Consider the following 20,226-nt stretch of genomic DNA (forward strand, 5'->3'; position numbering starts at 1 on the left):
TTTCTCTCAAAAAAATCCAGAAAATCATACTAGAAATAATATTGCAGTAATAGCTGATAGGGATGTGAATCTTTTGGTGCCTCACGATTCGATTCAAATCGATTCTGATTTTGAATCAAATTTTGATTCGATATACGCATAGATGTGATTCTAGTTTGTTTTGTGTTACTTTTCCTATTTGACTGCAGTAGATAGTTTAATATGTCTAAGTTTAAATGTGAACCTTGAAAATTATTTTGTTTTTCTTCTCATTTTAGTCAACACAATATTATAAACCAAATGGCATTTAAGCTGACTGTGATCATTACACAGTCTTCTGTAATAAAGCAAGGCAGGCAATTTTATTTTATTGTTGATATTAAAAATAGGAACAAAGAAGCAAATTACAAACAATAGGACAAATACAATAGAAAATACAATATACAAATTAAATAAATTACGTTTTTGAGGTACAGTAGTCTAGGCTTATTTAACGTGTAGTAAGAAATACTACAGAACTTGAATAATCAAATGTAAAAATAAATCTCTGTATAGTCTTCACTGTATGCATTAAATATTAACTGATTCATATTAAAGATACAAAAGTGATTCAATCAATCTTTTTTTTTTTTTTTAATTACCATTAATGAAACAGACACAGCAGTTTATGCTGTCTCTTTAAGAATGAATGCACAGGTCTAATACACTGTTACACATCTGATTTTCTCCTGACTGCTTACATTTGTGTAGGACATAACGGACTGTGCGAGCACAAAATTTTTTCGCGGCTTATTGTGATTAATAACACTGTAACATGTCTATAACTTTAAGGAGTACTGTGAAGTTAAAGAAATGTAAATCGATTTTTGAAATTTGTGAATTGACGCGAATCGGTAGAAGATAGAATCGCGATTCATATGCAAATCGATTTTTCCCCACACCTAATAGCTGATAATAACAGTAGCAATGAACAAATAAATGAATAAATTAACAAAACAAAATGGAAATGATACTGTACCTGCTGTATTTCCATGCAGTAGGAACACTCCAGGTCTCTTAGGCTCCTCCCCACCAGGTTTGAAAGGTATTTGTTAATGGTTTCATGGCTGGTGTCGTCCAAACTATAGTAGCTGAGAACGTAGACAGAACAGTTAAAAGTGGAAGAAGAAAAACAGACACTAAAATGACATCTGCAACATTCAACACAGAAAATCTGCGTATTTCAATAGGATTTTGGCATTATAATCTTCTTAATGAGTATCTCTGATGATTCGGAGTATCTTATTTTCTCTAAACATGCTTAAAACAAGATACATTTTCTTGAGAATTTCATAGGATATCAACTACTGAAGTAAGCAAAAGCTGCATATTAAAGTATCTCGGATAAGATATTAAGATATGAATGATATTAATATGTTTCAAACAAAAACAAGTAAAAAAAAACATCAATAAATCATAAGGCCGCACTGTCACAAATGAGCAGATGTGATGTTATAAATCTATACTATTTGGCAGCTTCTAAAAACCCTGTTCACGCTACAGCTGTGCACTACTGAGGAAAATGTAATAAGGTTGCTGGATAATGCAATGGTAACATGAGACACAACAGACCTAAGATTAATGTCAAATTAATTTCAATTATTTTCAAGTAGATTTAAAGGCAGGAATAATGACACGTTCTAAATGCAAGTCTCCTGTTCGTCCTGCAAACAACTCCTTAAAGTGAACTGCAAATCTTTCACTGAAGTGACATACAGTTAAAAGAATTATCCAGCATTAATAGAAATAAAATCAAAACCTAAACAGAGTGTCTTTCTTCTGCATTTCCATAAACTGTCCAAATGTATGTATTTATGTAAAATCATATGATAATGCACATCGTAATGCTGACAATCACATCAAGCTAATTTGTGATATTTTTCAGCCTGAAACATGCAAGGAGAATATTGAGCGATGCACTTAAAAGACAACAATAATAATATGAACATGATCATCAAAATGACATGCATCCTTAATAAATACATCACAGAAGTAATGCATTTCACACTGACAGAGATGTGTGCACAGATGCACAAAAACACAAGCCCGCTTTGACAGCACAGTTGTGTGTTTATTCAAAAACACAACACATCCACACCTCCAGAAAAGCAATGCTTTGCTGCAAAATCATTTCCAGATTTGCTGGAGAGCAGAAATCACTTCCATGCTCAGCAAAGCTCTAAGAGCAACCACATGAGATCCACACATAACTATGTGCTTCATTAACTCTGAGTGACGGCAAACACTCTCCTGTTTGTGTGTGTGTGTGTGTGTGTGTGTGTGAGAAAGGACGTGTCTACAACTAAAAGGCCACAGGTCTACAGACTCTGAATTTTTCATAGCATCACATAATTCCACAGGTCTTGGGCAAACCTTTGAGAGAAACACAGTTCAAACAAACCACGGTGCTGCAGTTTCAGTTTCCATTAAAATAGACAAGAATTAGTTTGTCATGACTATTTTACACCATCTCTCTAGTATATATTAGCAACTATTCTCGATTTCTTTACCGTTCAAAAGTTTGGAATAATTAAGATTTGTTAATGTTTTTAAAAGAAGTCTCTTCTGCTCAGCTGAACTCCATTTATTGGATCAAAAATACAGTGAAAATTGTGAAATATTATTCCAACGTAAATCATCTGTTTTCTATGTGAATATATAGTAAAGTGTAATTTATTTCTGTGATCAAAGCTGAATTTTCAGCATCATTACTCCAGTCATCAGTGTCACATGATCCTTCAGAAATCATTCTAATATGATGATTTGATGCTCAAACATTTATTATTATCAATGTTGAAAACAGTTGTGCTGTGCAATATTTTTTGGAAATCTTTTTTTTTTTTTTTTTCAGGATTCTTCAAAGAAAGCTTTCTTTGTTTTTTCTTTTATCACTGAATAGAATTTATTTGGAATGGAAATCATTTAGAACATTATAAATGTCTGTACTGTCACTTTTAATCAATTTAATGCATCCTTGCTGAATAAAAATATTAATTTCTTTGAACAATAGTGTATATTAACCCATGCTTGCAATAAGCTATTAAATGATTTCAGTTCAGCCTTTATAGTAAATTTAGACAGTAATGATAATTTCAGATGTTTAAACAAAACATGTGCAAAAGCTTGTTAATGGAGCACTTTGTGGTACTAATATGTATCATATATGCGTAAGTAAATCAAACTCTTTAATCCTACAAGATGAAGACCTCTTTAATTGTAATACATGATAAGTATTATTCATCATTCTGCACAGCCAGTAGTCGCAGTGATGTGTTTCTCTTAAACACCTATACGGCTAATGAAATCACCGCCGTTACCGTCAGCATCATTTAGCTGCTGTCTCTGTGAGGCTGATGTGAGCTCTTTATGAGGCCTCTGGGGCTCCTGTCCTGCTCAGCTCCAGTGAATCACGGCTGATGTTAAGGGGACGGTGCCACAGAAACACTGAGATAGATGGAGATGTGTCAAATGGAGCTCGTGTGTGCTATTATTAACATGCAACCTTACTGGAAAGAAGATGTTGTGCTGTTTTTAAATTACATTAAAAAAAGATTAGCTGCGGCAACATGCTAAAATGCCCTCCGAGGACATCAACCCTCACACATTATCATTATTCTAAGCTAATCACACAGTATTCTAACAGGAAGTGAATATGCAACAACACAGAGAAATCACATGATTTAAAGGGGTCATAAATTGAGAAATCAACTTGAGCTTCCTTGAGCTTTTGATATATAAGAGGTCATCGTACTATGAGAATATCTTGTGAGTTTCAGAGCTGAAATCTTTCTTGTTAGTCCAATAAAAGCTTTTTTTGACACCAGACCCAGCGAACGACTGATCCTGGAATGTGCCTATAGGTGAAACTCCGCCTCCACAGAAGAAATCAACGCCTACTTCATCATTGCAGCATTAGCCCCGCCCAGTGGTGTGTCAGTGAGATGAGGAGGAGAGAAGAGCGATACAGGACTAAAATAACATTACCTTTCAAAGCATCCTAATGCAGGAATATGATTATTTATTTTCAACAATGTGAATGTCTCAGTTGAGCTTTATTTATTTGTATTCGGCACATTTCACTGTGGATTCTTTGGTAAATCAATCACATTTCGGCGCAAACAGGCTTTTACGATATGGACTTGACAGTAATGCAACAACATGTCAGTAACTGTGTTCATTCTAATGCCTGATCTGATATTAATGATTCATGTACAGTCAGATGATCTTTCTCTGTGTGTCAGTAAATCAAACCAGTGACTAAACGCTCAACTTCACCTTGTTTCTCTTAGTAGGAGGAAAATAATCTGTTATTTAAACAGTGATTAAATTATATAAAGAAAGCGATCAAAGAACGCTCCCTTTACAATCGCTGGAGCTGTCAATCAAACAGAGCGAGTTTATCAATGACTTTTTACGTTTGCACTGTTAGTTATGATGAAAGCATTCGTTAGTGTGCAGAAATTGAGTTGCAAAGACGAGATCACTGCTTTCATGAGCTCAACAACATGTCTGTGATCGACTACAATCTTCATCACTGCAATCTTTCATGCTACGATCTAAATATAATGCTATAATCAACACTTTTCACGATTAGTAAACCTTGAGCGCTGTAATAGTAAAAACGTGCTAAAAGTTTTCGAGAGAGTAATACTTGGCTATTTCATATGCAAAGATGTCAGCCAATCACAGCAGTAGGCGTTTACACTGAAGTCTCACAGCAGACACACCCCTTAAAACAGAGCGTTCAAATCAGAGGCTAAAATCAGGCTAGGAAAAATGCCTTTTATTTCTAAATTATGACAATGTTGGTGTTAAAAGCATAGTAACATTATAAGAGCACCCCAGGAAACATTATAAAACACTGAAACAACACAGTTCATGACCCCTTTAAAAGAAACCACAGTTCCCAAATGACACAGTTTGCCCTTATGCACTATGTACTCAACTGTGTAAATTAATTTTATAAAATTTTAATTAAGTGCATCATCCGGGTATTTAAATTGTAATTTTTCTATTTGTTATGTTCAGTGTGAACGCACTACTTGCACTGTTTATACTACAAAATGCCATAGAATAGTTCATGAGAACACGGATTGGGACGCACATTGTATCACGAGGAACCAAAATGATCTTGATAAAGTACTAAAAAAGACCAATTGTTGAAATGAAGGGTGTGTTCACACTTGGCAGGTTTGGTTAGATTAAAACAAACTCTGGTGTGATTGCTCTGTCAGTGAATAAGTGTGAACGCTGCCATCCGAACTAAACTAGCGGACCAAGAGCCCTGAAAATGAGGGTCTCAATCCACTTCCAAATGGGCTCTGGTGCAGTTCAACTGAAATATGAACAGAACACGGACCAAAGACATCTAAACCAACCTAAAACAGGACGTGATGTCATAAGATGTGAGCCTAAAAAGGTCAGAATGATCAAGCACACCTAGTTCTTCTCATCATAGTTGTGATGTTGCCTATCACAGTTCAGTTATGACTTATAAGTGGACATGGGAAAACTGATATGAAAAGTGTTGCTAGAACAACAGCCAGATACCTCTTAGAGGGCAAGAAGAAGACCTCTGGTACCAAGCCCTGGAAGGACAGGTCCATATGCAGTTTCTGCACTTCACCCATCTAGAGACTAATTCCTAAGGTTTTGGCCATTGACTGCCATAAAAAAAAATCCTCAGGACCTCAGCAGCAAAGAGAGATCACAAAGGCCCATCCAAATCCATTTATAACCACATTTGGAAACTTTAAAACTGATGCAAACTACACGCATCCATTTCATACTTATTCAGAGAAATAAGTATTCTCAGTGTAATGCAACATCTTACACAAATTCAGCTGTTGATGTCCAAATGAATGAATGCATGACAGTTCAGTCTTTTCACATCTTGTTTGGTCTCTATTCGTTTACAGTATTGCTGAAGGTATTCTGGTGGTGGTTTGGAAAGTGAGCAATGCAATGGTAAAACTTTAAAGACACTTCTAACTGTGTTCTTTATGCAGATGAGTTCCACAGGTGAAACAAGGCGGGCAAAACTGTGTGTGTCTACTCTGATGCCAGCAGCCAATCGCAGCACTGGAATGGAGAAGCACCAAATTTCAATCTCCTCCTCATCGGAAAGGGATAAAGGTATCCTTTCAACAGTCACTCCTTGTTCGGGCCCACGAAGGTGAGACAGAAACAGATCAACCGCGTTCTGATTCTCCCATCGGGTGAGACACAACAGATACGGCGTTTTTAGTCCCAGACATTAACAAACACTACATTCAGAGTCTTCATCCAGCGGGACAATCACAGATGCAGCACGTTCCAAGTCTCTATGCCAGGGAAACAAAAGTGGATTGACCAATTTCTGAGTGTCTGGCCCAGAGAAGCAGTAGACAAACAGACATTTGCAACAGGAGAGCAAACCTTCGGTTCAAGGTACCTTAGTCTGCATGTTCCAGATTGTTAAGGACCTTCTGCACCTACACCAGGGCCTCATCTCCATATTCCAGATTTTAGGACCATTTGGTGCTCCAAGAGATCAACATCCCACAGAGCTTCATGTTCAAGGCTGTTGCTCCACTGCATTGTCACCCAGCATAAAAAGTGGAGAAGTCACCGCCATCAGACTGCTCACTCAACCATGTGAAACGTAAATATCACTTTACCAAACTCTTTCCGGAGACCCTGGCATTGCTGTAAAATATCCAACATGTTCTCCAACCAATACGCCTATACAGGTCGTTTGTCACTTCCCTGAAATACGACCCATAGGAGCGTTTACTAAAGTTGCGCCCCTATTGACAACAGGAAACTTTCATTTTAATGCATTGTTCCCTTTTATCTGCGTCATATTTCGGATTTCGTGGCAGAGCATTGCAATATGCAACAATATGCAATCATGTGATCATGCAATCGTGGGTTCGATCCAGGGAACTCATGTGCTCATAAAAAGTGTGTATGCACTATAAATCACTAAGGGTAGGTTTAGGGGTGGGGTGGGTGTAGTCGTTAATAAAAAAAAAAAAAAAAAAAAAAAATAGTTTTGCTAAATGGAAATAGGAGAAATGGTGTAAAAAGTCCACACATTGCATTTAAATGAACACGCATTTTGATTGGTAATGACAGTCATACATCATTTCATGACGACGGACGTAACACGACACTGTCATTATTTTTACGCCCACTAGAGGGTGCATGACTTTAAAATGTAAATATAAGTCGTAATAAGGTGCTTGAAAAACGACCCATAGGGTTGTGGGTTTTTTTTTTTTAGAGGACAGTCTGATATTATCAGTATACTGTATTATTCTGTATATGATTTTCTAATTTACAGTACATTAGAGGCAGGGCTTGACATTAACACCCGCCACACGTGTGTATTTCAGCAGTGGTGTGTAACGCAGTCACTCCTACCAGACACTTTGGTGGGTTGAATTTTATATATAATATATACATTTTACAATTGTAGTCTTTTAATAAAGCATCTGAAATAATAAACTAAGTGCAATGTAGCCTTGTCAAAAATATAGATTTTTCAAAACATATCAATACTGAAATATCTGAAACTTTTACAATACTGATTTTCCACAGAATAGACACATGGTAGTCATCTCTCCGACAGCGAGTAACACACAAACCCTCCTCCCCTCACTCACTCGTTTCATTTGATCTGAATTTTACTCATTCCCACAGATTTTGTGCTCACGCCCAAAGTGCGCCACATAAAGTCGCCTCTCAGTACTAAATTTAGTTCTTTTTCGCTGCTTATTGCTCTTAAACAGTCAAATACACACAGGCAAGTATTCACGTAAACAGTTTTAAGTGAACATAAACAGTAGAGAAAGAAAATGCATGTGTAACAGTATATTGGATCCATGCATCAGGTCTTAAAGTGACAGCAGCCTAATATACCTGCTGCCATATTATGAGATTATATTAAAAATATCTATATGGCAGATTTTCCCCATGGTATCAATGTCAAAACTGTGGCTAGTGAAAATGCTGAGTGGCTGGTAACTTTGGAAAACCACTAGAGTAACTGGAGATCAAAAAAGTTAATGTCAAGCCCTGTTTAGAGGTAATATAGCTGATGCTATAGTTAATAACAAATAATCTTTTGTTTATTTGTTTGATGCATAATGAGGTTCTTCACCTTATTAGTTTCAGAGAAACAACAGTATATCTTTTTTGTTCTCATAACACCAAGGTAAAAGACTGGTGTCCTGAACTAAAAAAGGGGGAAGTGGTCATCTGATGTGCTCATCATAACCACACCTTAAGTGACGTGTGATCCAAAAATAACAACGTCAGCGGTGACTTGAGTACCAATCGCTACATAATTGGCGTCCCTGTGTGGGCGAAAGTAAAATCACTACACAGAACTTGAGGAATGAGTGTGTGTTTGTGGGGTGTTGTAAGCGGTGTGGGTGTTTGCAGTAAGCGAGAGGGCACAGACAGGTCTTTATGTTTAATGTGGCCTGACAGGCGTGCAAATGTCAGTGGAATGTTCTGGAATCATCTTCTTCTATTCATCGCAGATGTCTGCGCTGCCCTATATGACCTGTGAGGCTGGTGTGTGTGTGTGTGTGTGTGTGATCTCTCAGCCCTTGTTTTGTGATGGAGGTGTAAACTGTCGGGGCTGGACTGCGGCCACTGTGTCCAGCGATGACGTTGCCATGGAAACACAGTAAGTAATGAGCCCTGTGAACGCGGCTGAAGATGTTTTTCTGTCTTTTGCTGCAGTCCAGTCACTGCAGTTTCACTGAACAGCTTGGATTTCCCACTAGGCCAATTAATAAAACACGTAATAGTTCTAATTTCCCTTGAATTCATGCTGTTTGTTTATCTTGAATTATTGAGCCAGACTATTTTCTATTTGTTTATTTGAAGAGGCATAAAATGCAAACTCTAGATATCAGAACACATACAGTATGTTCAATGTGGTAATGGTTTTCTTAGGAAAAATATATGCGTTTGCTGACATTTCAATGAAGAGTCCGCTGAAATGTCTCGTTTCTGTGTGTATATGACTTGCAACTTACTAGTGAAGAAGGCTAATATAATGCTGATATACACAAAATAACAATTAAACCAAGACAAATGATTGCTGTAATTAAATTAAACTTTACAATATGCTTCAATTCATTAGCAACAGTGAATGCATAAGATATCATGAACTAACAAAGACTGATTTCTTACAGCGTTTCTAATCCAGGATAATGTTTGTCATTTTAAAGGCTGTTTTTCTGTATAAAATCTTTAATATATGTTAATTTATGAAAACAGTACTGGTCATTATTGAAATTATACATGAAATTCTTAATGTGCATATATATATATATATATATATATATATATATATATATATATATATATATATATATATATATATATATATATATATATATATATATATATATATATATATATATGTATATATATATATATATATATATATATATATATATATATATATATATATATATATATATATATATATATATATATATATATATATATATATATATATATATATTAGTGCCGTCAACCGATTAATCGCAATTAATCACATCCAAAATAAAACGTATATATAAATACACATACATGCATGCATTAACTTAAGAAATATTTACATGTGTACATGCATATTTACATATTTATATATTATATAAATATTTTAAACATAAATATTATATTTTTTGTTAAATATATACATGCATATGCAAAAACTGAGTAACTATGCGATTAATCGTTTGACACTAATATATGCATATATGAATTCATCCTATATATTTTTGGTGGTTCCTGGAGGTCAGATTGCTAAATTGGTTAAATTGTTAATAATGGTTAATGTAAAATTGCATTGGTATATGTAGAATTTAATACTAACCTATATTAATAAATCCTATAAAAGTGTTACCCATTGTTTGTTTATGAGACCAAATACATTAGCTGTTAACACAGTGAAGCTTAATGTAATATAGGACTCGATTTTAACTAAATAAAAAACAAAACAAAACAGTGTTTTGCAATGTAATATCAGCATTATGTTGGCCATCCTGCATTCTGTATATCATGTGACCACTACAACTAAGTCTTTTGGCTGCAAGCCGCCGCTGATGAGACTCGGAAGCAGGATCTGCACGGCGGGGAAAACAGTGAGCGATGCACATGTACCTGGGGTTCATGACCAGCCTGCGGAAGAAGTACGTCCAGGTGATGTAATCCATGGCGTCTTGCTTTGAAGCGATTGTGCCTGCTGCGATTTCTGCATTCAAGTGGTCGGAGAGCACGCTCAGAAGACTGAGGAAACAGAGGAAAGACACCCACTTCTGTCATCATTACGGCACTAACACGAAACGCTGAGATGTATCGCTCTGTACACACCTAGACTCCACAGGGAAGGGCTCGTACAAGAACTTCTTATAGAAGTCCTTCTTGATGTCATGCACAAGGATAACAGCCTTGCCCTGGTCATCGAACTGTGGCCGTCCTGCTCGACCCATCATCTGAAGAACATCTGGAATGGAAATGATAGAGATCAATGACATTGGACAGTGAGTGAAAACACACACACACACATGTAAAAACAGATGTTACCTGTTATGGGGTAATCCACGTAGCGGTGGGTCTTTCCGTCGTAGTATTCTGTGCCCTTCACGATCACCAGGTGCGCAGGGAAGTTGACGCCCCACGCTAGTGTGCTCGTTGCAATTAACACCTTAGACAGAAGCCAAAGCAGGGTTTATGAGTGTACATTTCAGACTTTTTCAAGACCAAATAAAAAAAATTGAAGGGTACACAATACGTCAATATGTTCTCGAAATGTAATTGTCTAGGGAGAAACACAATGAGTCGTATTAGATCAGAGTTTGAAAATACACCTTCCAACAGATATCCATTACTTAAAAAGTGGCTTGAACCCCCCTCTGCTCTCAACCATTAGAATACGGATATAACTTTTACAGCATCTTCTGATCACACTGCAAAAACGTGATGTTCTTCCTCAGTATTTTTGTCTTTTTTTCTGTGAAACTGATCAAAACGAAGCAAGCTTAGCTTAAAACAAGAACAAATATCTGCCAACGGGCTCAGAAAAATCAACTTAATTCAAACGGAAACTCATTGACAAACATTTGTTCTTGTTTTAAGCGCTTACTCACTTCATTTTGATATTCAATTTTTCAAGATTTCATTTTGCATTGGCATCGCAAGTAAATATGTTTTGATATTTGAACTGGAAAAAATACTGAGGAAGATATACATTTTTTTTGCAATGCATTCAACATTTAATGCCAAAACTTTATGAATTTAAGATTATCTGCTCTGATTTAAGACCTTTTTAAGGCCTTAATTGGTGTAAGGTGTAATAGGTACAGTAGAATCTTATTTCAGTGTTATTTCACCAAATAGGGTTTACATGGTATTTTACGGTTTCTCTCATATAATCCATATGTTTTTGGGAACAGTATTCGCTGAAAATGTCCCCACCTCCGGAAGACACCACTGTAACAGTTACTCTGAGGAATTAAAGTGGTTTCTGTAAAGTAAACTTCATGTCTTACATCATCTCGGTGAACACTTGTTGTCAGGCGAGACCGAATGATTTTTTATGAAGGATCATGTGACACTGAAGACTGGATTAATGATGCTGAAAATTCAGCTTTGATCACAGGAATAAATTACACTTTACTATATATTCACACAGAAAACAGCTGTTTTACACTGGAATAATATTTCACAATTTTACTGTATTTTTGATCAAATAAATGCAGTCTTTATTGAGCAGAAGAGACTTCCTTCAAAAATATCTGTGGAGTGTCTATATTAACTGAACTTCACATGTGTCACATGCTAAACTGTTCTGCACCGCTACCATACTGATGTGTGAAATATCACATTTGCATTATATCAACATGACCATTAATGTTTTTACAGGCATAAACCCATGAGAATGTTTCATTTGGATTCGTTTCAATAAATCAATTCATCTTCCATCAACAGAAGCGCTCCGTCACTGTATTTATGATTCCGTCACCTGACAGGTATTTACCCAAACCTAGTTCCTACATTCGATTTATTCCAAAGCGCTTTGGGAATCAGTCTCTTGGCGAATCAGACGTCACTAACTCACCTGAATCTTACAGTTGACAAAGAGCTCTTCCACCGTCTTCCTGTCGCGCTCGTGAAGTCCTGCATGATGCATCCCGATCCCAAACGCCAGGGTCAGCTTCAGGTTTGAATCTCTTGTCGTGGAAATGATATCGGTCATCTAAAAAACACACAAACATCAGAAAGCTTTGTGGCACTATGCACTTCATTCATAAAGAAAGAAAAAAATAGAGATGGAAATGTTAGTACAGGGAACAGTGGAAACAAATGGAGGGAAGTTAGGAAGAGCTGTTAGATGGACGGCTAACAGCAGCAGGCTGTCACTCAAACAGCAGGAGCTCAGGCCGTTACACGCTTCAGTGCAGCGAAACAGCGGGATGCCCCGTATATCACTGGAACACACAGCCAGGACGCTGGAGCTATCAGCACATGAGCCTCGCTACTGCAGGCCTACAGGCCAGGAACAGGGCATCTAAAGATGAAAACGCTGCCGTTATTTACCAACGCTCAACGCTGTTCCAATGCTGTATGCGGTTTGTTTTTTTCCAATGGAACACAACAAGAGAAAGACCTGTTATATATAACTTGTCCTTGAGTTGCAACCTTGAGTTAGTAGAAAGCAGTGAATAAAAATAATAACAAGGGTGAGTAAACATTGTCAGAATTTTCATTGGGTGAATTACTCCTTTAAAAAGGACTTGCACATAATTTCTAATATGGTAATAATCTCTCCTGCACACATGCTGTATAGAAGTACAAAGGCAACCTTCCCTATTCTCTCTGTTTACATGTGTAATGTCCTTTATTGGCTCTTTAACAGGGTAGGCTGGGGTTGTGCTCATAAAAAACAGGCATTAACACGCTTTAGACAAAGTACAGCACAATTTCCAGTGATAAACCTACCCGTACAATAACTGTTTTGATAACCCTTTATCAGGGAAACTGTGGAAGTACAATATGTAGTTTTCACAAAAGCTGTCAAAAGTAATCCAGATGATGAAAAACGTGGACATATAAACGTACAACACTGTAACGATACAAACTTACACAGAAACTATAGCAAATTTCATTACATTGTTTTTGGAATGATGGGAAAATCTGAAAAGCAGACAATAGAGAGATCTAACCTTGTAAGCTAACATTAGAAACTAAAAAAAAAAAAAAATATAATATATAATATTTATGGTGTTCTCATTACACAAAAGATTGTCTAAATTTCTGACAACAGTGCTGTTTGAATAGTTATAAAATATCTAAACTTATAAGGGTTATATATTTGTTTTTATTTGACTGTTCTTTATCGGAAACTTGCTCATTTTTTGTACAAAATTCAGTACTTAAGAAGTGAAATTATGCCTTTATGAAAAATATATAATAAACATAAACAGACAACACAAAACTAACTCTTTTTGCAGAAAAGCTCTAGCGTCTTCATTGACTGAAGTGGTAAAGATCTGCTCTGCATTATCAGAGAACGTGAGCAGCTGGACAGGCAGAATTAAACTAACATCTCTGCACAGCTCACGCTTTCTGTCTGCCGCGCACAGGAATCAACAAGCAGCGCATGCACCGGACTAATGCATTGTTTCGTATGATTATGATTTAAAACCCACTGTGAATGCACCTTTCAGATGACAGATTTCTCACACAAAAACTGCTGTTTATATTTATTCACGATAAGTGACTTTCAGTCCGAATGGAACCGATCTGAGCTCATAATCTGGAGCACGGTTCGCTAAACGGTGACCTCTGCAGCACACAGTAAAACGCAGTTATCTGACACGAGCGTGTGCATGTGTTCAACAAACACACTGAAGATGTATTTCCGCTCTGTGTGTGTGTGCATCATGCGTACACCATTAAAGAAATTATCACCTCCGTAAGGCTGCAATTTTTATGTGATTACTTTGTGATTGGGATGAGAAAACCATTCCTCTTTTTTTTCTCTCTAATCGAGTGCTTTGAAAATATTAGCACACATCTGCGACGGAGAGCAGAAAAAGCTGTTTGTTCACATCTTGAAATGATCTGAAGGCATGCAGTGGAACGGAAAGAGGAATTTAATGAGAGATGACACAGGCTTTTGCAGCAGAGCCGTACTGTAATCACCGTTAAAGAGATACTGAGCTTCTCGAGAGAAGAGGGAACAGAAGACAGGAGAGAAACTAACAACGGTAGCGAGGCAAAAGAAGCGAGGCAGCGAAAGTGTAAAGACCTATTCACATGCTGAGTGATGCTCCAATGTGGCAAACTGCAAACAAGATCTTTCATGCCAAAGCTATTCACCATCTATGAGAAACATCTGCATGCCTGAACAACAGACTCCATGCAGTTTTCTCATAATGACTTTACTTTTGAACTGGTGTGGCAGTAATGTTTAATGTATGTTTGAAGCTAGCTCCAGTTCTTCTCTATATCAGTGTCAGTGTTTCTGAAACGCCTCCATCTTGAGTTTGAAGTTCTATATTTTGCAACTCTAAAGTCCCTTTCGCAACAATAACAATGTGAGAAAGCAAAACTACAACCACAAAGATCTAGATCTAGATCTAGAAGAATTGCATTCATTTAGCCATTCCTTGAAAAAGCAATCTGATTAGATAAAACCACTGCTGAGGATGAACTCTGACCTCTCTCTCATCCTGGTGGAGCCACTGTTTGGGGTCATCTTCTGTAGCCAGAAATGCAATGAGGTCCAGAGCCGTGAGCCGTGTCTGCCGGCGCGATGACACAAATATGAGGACCGGTTTGGCTGGAGAATGTGTGCGAATGGCTGCAGGACAGTGGAAAAATAAAAATAATTAATCAACCAACATCATACCAAAAACAAACAAAAGCAGGACGATAAAGAAAATACGGTCACACTTTAGATTAGGATCCATTTCTCACTATTAACTCCAAATTCCTGCTTATTAATAGTTAGTAAGGTAGTTGTTAAGTTTAGGTATGGTGTAGTATTATGGGATGTAAAATAAGGTCATGCAGAATAAAGCATTAATATGTGCTTTATAAATACTAATAAACAGCCAATATTCTGGTAATATGCAACTAGTTAATAGTGAGAATTGGACCCTAAACTAAACTCTTACTAAAAGTACAATCTTGGTAACAATTTTGATAAATGTACAAAGAATAATTTGTAATTTGTCTCAAGCTTTAAGAACAAGTCAGTTCAACTGGTGACCATCCATTTTAGGGGTGTAATGGTGCACAAAAACAGGCATGTAAAACAACAATGTGCACTGTATTCGTTCTGTACACATACATACTGAAACAAAAGACCCGTACCAAACATTTTCAGTATGAATACATGTGCCGTTACACCCCTAGTAGTTAATAGGAACACAATTACACCTGCCATCTACTTCAACGGGGAAGGACTAAAATCTCCAAAACTGTTTGTTTTTGTAATATCATAAATATAACTTTAAGCAAAATTCATGAAAAAAGGGAATTCTCAAAAGCAGAAGTCATCACAGTGGTGTTAAACTTCAACAACAATTTTGTAGCACAAATGAGATTTGAGCACTTTAGTATGGAAGCTTGTTTCCACCACTGAATAAAAAATAAAAATGGTAATTGCAACTTTTAATCTCACAACTTTTTTCCTTTGCAATTGAGAGTTTATATCATGCAATTCTGAGATAAAAAAAAAAAAAAATGGAATTGTGAGATTAAAAGTTGCAATGGACTATATGCTTCCTGGTTGTGGTTAAGCCAGCTCAGGCATTTCCGGTGAACTGTGATCTGTTCATTCTGTAGTCGCTGTACATCGACACAAAACCATCAATGGTTGACTTTTTAATGCTGTATTCATATTTCAATGCAGTTATCACATTTACCTAATTTGCCAATAAACCAGTTTTATTGATTGCAATAAAGATGAAGCTATTCAGATTGTTTAAAAACGCTGTGTCTGTAATTAGACACACACACGCATTTCCCCCCAGCACTTCAAATTTTATTTTTAATGTGATGACCACAAACATTATTTGTTCATCCTTCTGAGATTGTCCCCATTGTAAAACCAAATATTTAAAAAAGTTGGAAATTCAACATTTGATAGAAAACACTTATTTAAAAATAAAAAAAGACAATAATTACCACTTTAACCAGCAGGTGGCGGCAAAGTAGCATTTATTTGCGCATATATCAGCCATTTCCTCCAATCAATTTTCACTTCGTTTTTGACAAAATATTAAACATTATAAAATAACTAGGTTTAAAAATACATTTTGTCAATGTGAAGTATGAAATACTCAAAAAATCTCATGAAAAACAATAACTTTTCTTGTGAATGAATGACAGAAAGCGAGCACCACACTTTCCCTTTATAATCACAGCAGCTGTCAGTCAGTGCAGCACAAGATCACACTTGTAAAAGCACACATTTTATTCAATTAATCTAAGTAAAGTGCATAATAAATATTTAATATTTTTAAGCTTTTTTTCACATAAAAGTGTGAAAACTGATGGTCGAATTGAATTTAGCAGAGGAGGAACAATGAGGTACGTCTTTATTTATTTATTTTTTATGTTGTCTTACGTTTGAATAACTAAATTAATGTTATGCCTGACACACCAGCACATGACTCTCACCGGAAGTTTTCAAGCTGGGTTATATTAATGCGGAAGTTCTAAAGAACGCTCCGTGCACATATATATATATATATATATTCCATGGCGGAAACAAGCTTCCATACTTAAGATACAAGATACAATGTATCATTTAGAACACTTTAGAACACTTGAAATGTTGAGTAAATGTTTACAGAATTAGAATTTCTTTTGCACAAACTTTTCCTTTAATGTGTGTGCAAATGTTACTGTAGTATCGTACCCTGGAAGACAGGTTTGTTCATGCTGGCCATACGAGGGCAATAATGTTGGCCCGGAAAGCCCTGGATGTGAACCTCCAACGGCACTGGGCGAACAGAGGGCCGGAAATTAAACAGTCCCACCTGAAATAGAGACAGACAGACAGACAGATGAATTAAGGAAAGGGCCACAAAACAGTGCAAGAAAAAAAACAGGGCCAGAAAGTGAGAAGACACAGAGAAAGACTGTAATAAAGAGAGAGATGGAGTGCCCAGCTGGCTGTGTGCCTGACAGAGTGGCCCATCTGGGGGTAATTACAGCCCGTCATTGTCCCCTGTCCCACAACCGCGCTCTCACACAAGTGGCCCGGGCCTGGGTGCGTGTGTGCACATATTTAAAGGGCTAGATAATGGATTGGGCAGCTAGAGACGCGCCTCAGTCCAAACAGCACACGTCAGATTTATGGAGACCCCCAGCCCTTCCTTCCCCGTCTGTCTAGCAGGGTGACATTTCAGCAATAGTAAAAAAAAAGGTTTACATAACCACCGCTGTCTGCCCTGATGCGGCTACAGCGCCAACATGCTGCTACACGCTGGGAGAGGGGTTCTGGTTATTTATAGACCCGTGCGCGCACATGCACATATAAACGCAGAATGACTGACAGAGCATTCGGCCGGCTATCTGTAATGGAAACAGAACGAAAATGATGGTACCGCTAGTACAGTGTTACAGATAATATCGCTATTCTACTCTTTTGACTTCATCCCCAATCATTATGGGGGTAAATGAGGCATGATTACACCGAAACAAGACCCATCTATTACATCCAACTCAAAAAAAAATACAGCATTCGGGGGCCAAGATTTCTTGCTTGATTTGTATTGCCGTGAATCACATGCAAATCATATCAAATCTGAGAAGAGGAAGGAGCACTGATCCCGAAAATATTAATTTGCCTATATATAAAAGTATATGGACGGCCTCCAAGAGTGATTTGGATATCGCAAGTCTATCATCAAATGTAGTAGATAGTGACATGACGTTAGAAGGGTATGTACGTGAAAGTTGAGATGAGCTAACGGTTGTGTATTGTGTGGGTTTGTAACCTGTCCGATGCCCAGCCAGTCGGCTAGATCCCGTGCGTTAGCCAGCGCGGTAGAGAGTCCCACCACTCGGACTGATTTTGAGGTGTGCGATGAGATAAAGTTGGTTCTGGACACAATGACCTCTAGAACCGGTCCTCTGTCCTCACCTGTGGAGTCAAACAAAATGCAAAAACTGTAACAATACCATTTTTATACGCTATTATTAGAAATTATTTACCGGCATTTTTGAAAAGGTCCTGTTCACACATCATCTCTAAAAGGTCATTTACCAGTAAAGACTGTGAAGGGGGTTAATGTTTATATGTGAATATAAAGCTGTCCATCAGTTAAAGTAAGCGTGTCTCTTCTGAAGACTTGGATTAAACCATTCGATTCATAAGGATTACCTTTACAATGCCATTTTGTACTTTTTGAAGCGTGGAATTTTTGATTGTGCGGCCAATAGAGAGGTCATTTAGTTTAAAGTTACATTTTTTTTTTAATAAATGAGTGTGATGGCATTTCAGATTTTGTTTGAAACTGGAGAAACATAAATTTCACTACTACAATTTTTGTGCATTGTGAGCCTAGTTTTATTTTACATGTTTACATTTACATTTACATTTATGCATTTGGCAGATGCTTTTATCCAAAGCGACTTACATTGCATTATACTATACATTTGTATCTGAATATGTGCAATCCTGGGCCTTGGCATTGCTAGTACCATGCTCTAACCACTGAGCTACAAGAAAGCTTATGTTTATATGCATGTATATAAACATTTATCTAGGTCTGGACAAAATAATTAAACTAACGCAGGCCTGTACTCCTTGTATGTCACAAAATAATTCATCCTTCAAGCATAAGGGTCTTGAAGGAGGCTCTTTAACCAGTCTATCAAATCAAGAACCTCCCATACATGTGTGTAAATGCATGCAGATACTTGTGCGTATAGAGGTATTATCATCTTATCCAACTACACACAGTTCAGGACTGAAGATGTCCAATTCATTTATGTCAAGGTCCTTGACTTTAATACATTGCTAGCAGCTAGACTACATATGTGGACACCTGAACACCAGACTCATATGTGCTTGTTGAAGATTTAATTTCAAAACCATGGCCATTAACAGTGGTTTGTTCGACCCTTTGATGCAGTATAACAGTTTCCACTCTTCTGGGAAAGCTTTCCACTAGATGTTGGAACATGGCTGCTGGGATTTGCTCCCATTCAGACACACGAGCATCAGTGATGTTGGGAAATGGGGCCTGGCACAAACGTAAGGTTTTCAAAAGGGGTTTCAGGTCTGCAGGCCAATCAAGTTCTTCCACACCAGACTCCGTAAACTATTTCTTTATGGACCTCACTTTTTGAGGCTAGAACAGAAAAGGTAAGCCCTTTCTTTTAAAAAATATTTAAGCATATTCCATGGCTGTATGTTTGATTTAATGCATCTGTTAGTAATGGATGTGGCTGAAATTCAAACTCATGAATTAGAAGGGGATGTGAACATAAGTTCGGCTATGTAGTGTGAACTCTTAAAAGATTTATGTTAGTATGTAATTTTTTATGCTGAAATTCAATTTCCTAACCCAGTTTATTGGTCACTGACTACTATTAGTATGCCATTCACGGGTTTATCTCTACAATTTTAAACATCGAGCCTCCCAGGCACCATCAAATCACTCTCCACCTACGGCCCACTCATATTTGTCAATCTCTTTCCAGCTCAACCTATTGCATGAGTTTGGGGCGTGGCTACTGTAGCAGGCTGAGAGTTTGGGGCGTGGCTACTGTAGCAGGTGGGGAGTTTGGGGTGTGGCTACTGTAGCAGGTGGAGAGTTTGGGGCGTGGCTACTGTAGCAGGTGGGGAGTTTGGGGTGTGGCTACTGTAGCAGGTGGGGAGTTTGGGGTGTGGCTACTGTAGCAGGCTGAGAGTTTGGGGCGTGGCTACTGTAGCAGGTGGGGAGTTTGGGGTGTGGCTACTGTAGCAGGTGGGGAGTTTGGGGTGTGGCTACTGTAGCAGGCTGAGAGTTTGGGGCGTGGCTACTGTAGCAGGTGGGGAGTTTGGGGTGTGGCTACTGTAGCAGGCTGAGAGTGTGGGGGTGTGGCTACTGTAGAAGGCTGAGAGCTTGGGGCGTGGCTACTGTAGCAGGCTGAGAGTGTGGGGGCGTGGCTACTGTAGCAGGCTGAGAGTGT

At 37.6% G+C, this 20,226-nt stretch overlaps 1 protein-coding gene across 2 annotated transcripts in view; it reads right to left on the reverse strand.

Annotated features, from left to right (window-relative positions):
• ascc3 (activating signal cointegrator 1 complex subunit 3) overlaps positions 1–20,226 on the reverse strand; it is a 242,887-nt gene that overhangs the window by 24,197 nt on the left and 198,464 nt on the right. For both annotated transcript variants that reach the window (XM_048152789.1, XM_048152790.1), the window contains exons 28-35: positions 18,045–18,190; positions 16,961–17,081; positions 14,751–14,893; positions 12,146–12,283; positions 10,612–10,732; positions 10,399–10,531; positions 10,189–10,314; positions 998–1,109 (exon numbers count right to left, since the gene is read on the reverse strand). In XM_048152789.1, coding sequence (XP_048008746.1) covers positions 998–1,109; positions 10,189–10,314; positions 10,399–10,531; positions 10,612–10,732; positions 12,146–12,283; positions 14,751–14,893; positions 16,961–17,081; positions 18,045–18,190 — 1,040 coding nt within the window. The remainder of the gene's footprint in view (positions 1–997; positions 1,110–10,188; positions 10,315–10,398; positions 10,532–10,611; positions 10,733–12,145; positions 12,284–14,750; positions 14,894–16,960; positions 17,082–18,044; positions 18,191–20,226) is intronic.

The sequence above is a fragment of the Megalobrama amblycephala genome, linkage group LG13 (assembly GCF_018812025.1).
Source record: "Megalobrama amblycephala isolate DHTTF-2021 linkage group LG13, ASM1881202v1, whole genome shotgun sequence".
In the NCBI taxonomy this organism is placed as follows: Eukaryota; Metazoa; Chordata; class Actinopteri; order Cypriniformes; family Xenocyprididae; genus Megalobrama; species Megalobrama amblycephala.